The sequence below is a fragment of the Penaeus monodon genome, chromosome 29 (genome assembly GCF_015228065.2).
Source record: "Penaeus monodon isolate SGIC_2016 chromosome 29, NSTDA_Pmon_1, whole genome shotgun sequence".
NCBI classification, from domain to species: Eukaryota; Metazoa; Arthropoda; class Malacostraca; order Decapoda; family Penaeidae; genus Penaeus; species Penaeus monodon.
This window is the reverse complement of record NC_051414.1, coordinates 33,733,757-33,735,512: the sequence shown is the minus strand read 5'-3', so window position 1 is coordinate 33,735,512 and position 1,756 is coordinate 33,733,757. Positions and strand designations below refer to the sequence as shown.

At 37.2% G+C, this 1,756-nt stretch overlaps 1 protein-coding gene across 1 annotated transcript in view; it reads left to right on the top strand.

Moving 5' to 3' along the window:
- LOC119592189 (glutaminase liver isoform, mitochondrial-like) overlaps positions 1–1,756 on the top strand; it is a gene marked incomplete at its 3' end in the record, with an annotated part of 133,529 nt that overhangs the window by 63,296 nt on the left and 68,477 nt on the right. The window contains 1 exon segment of the mRNA XM_037941019.1: positions 181–310. Coding sequence (XP_037796947.1) covers positions 181–310 — 130 coding nt within the window.

The following is a 1,756-nucleotide window of genomic DNA, read 5'->3' as shown; positions in this document are numbered from 1 at the left end:
ATCACTGAAAGAGAAAAATTCCATTATTCCATGATTTTCATTTTTCTATTTTCTTCTTTTCATGTAGAAAATGTACTTCATTTAAATATACCTGTTGTGTACTTTGATGGTTTATTGAGGAGACCCTCAGACTAACTGCATCTGTTGAATCTGACTACAAGATTTATTTTACCTTTATAGGGTGATTCAGGACAACATTGTCTTGATATCGAGGGCCCTCCGTCACCAATTCGTCATCCCAGAGTGGCTTGACTTCATCTCACACATCGAAGAGTTCTACTGGTCCGTCAAAGGGCTGACAGGAGGAAAGGTAAGTCCAGCTAGTTGTTGCTGCTTTGGCATTGTTGCAGAGGAAGTTGTTCATGGCTGTATGATGTAAAAAGGAAAAAAAAAAAAAAGGAAAGCAAATCATGTTTTTGATTTGATAGACATTAATCCAAGTAGGTTTAAGCTTCATTCCGCATTTTTATAAGGCAGAGGTGATCTTAGTTGTTTTAGGCTGTCAACAGAAAATGAGCTACATCTGTTCATAGATGTGCATGATATTGCTGTGGTGATAACAGTTTTAATTTACTCTGCAGTTGTGCATCTGGATGATGTGTATATATAAGTGTTATGGTTCCTTATTTTCAAAGCTTCCCATCTTTGTGTTAAGTGACCCTTCCCCCAGAGAGAAAAATAGTAGCAGATGAAAATCCACCATTTTTCCTTTTTTCTTTTTTGATTTTTGTGATTTATGCAGTTTTACGTGCATGATCATTTGACTTTATGAGTTCTTTGTTTTCAAGTATATTGTGAAATGTGAGACCTCTTGAGTTTAGAGATAGGTGTGGTATTTGCCCTTACCTTGTAGGTTTATAGAAGTTAGCAAATTCTTTTATAAGTATGTAAGTGTGAATTACTGATTGTTCTACAACAGATTTGCTGTGTTTAAAACAAGTGAAGAGAGTATGCAGTGTACTTTTTTTCCAATAAGAGAACATAAAAATTGGTTTGCGGGAACAAGAGAATGACTAAAAAAAAAATTATCATTGATACTAGTGGAACAAAAGTGTGACTGGTGTGAAAAGTCATTTTTGAAAATATCTCAGAGCTGTAGATTCTACAACCGAGGGCTATTGTGAAGGCTAAGGCGAGGGTGAGCCTCCTTACTCAGACTCCAGGAAAGGATAGAAAATGTGTATTTGAACCTCAGAAAGGCATGTACATATTGGCATCATGGCACCCTTTAAGAGTCTTCTTAACTGTTAAGGGAAGTGCATCCTATATGTGGGTATGCTTGGGAAAGGATGTGGTGCAAATTGTACCAGAGCCTCCAGGACACTGGAAAATGATTGTGATAATTTCAAGTCACATAATGTAGATTTTGATCTGTAGATTACAATAAACACAATGACTTTTTTGTTTAAACTCAGTTTGAATAGAAGTAATTGTTTGATTCACAGATGTTCACATCTATAATATTGCGAAATAGCACATGTTTTAAGGGTGAGAATGGGCCTCAGCAAGCCCTAAGACAACTTTTAGCTGTTCTTCTGCCTTTGGCAAGGTTGAGTTCCATTATTCGTATTTTTCCATCACATATAAATTGGTCACAGCCCTGCTCTTAGCTCCCAAGAAGAGGGACCTTGTGGCCCTGCTGCTGGTTGCAACAGTCTTTTGGTGTCTGGTGACTGGGGTGGATATATGAAAAATAAATGCCAGAGAATTCTGTAGGTGGTGGTCGTGCTGATGTCCTGAAAATTAACTTCAGTAT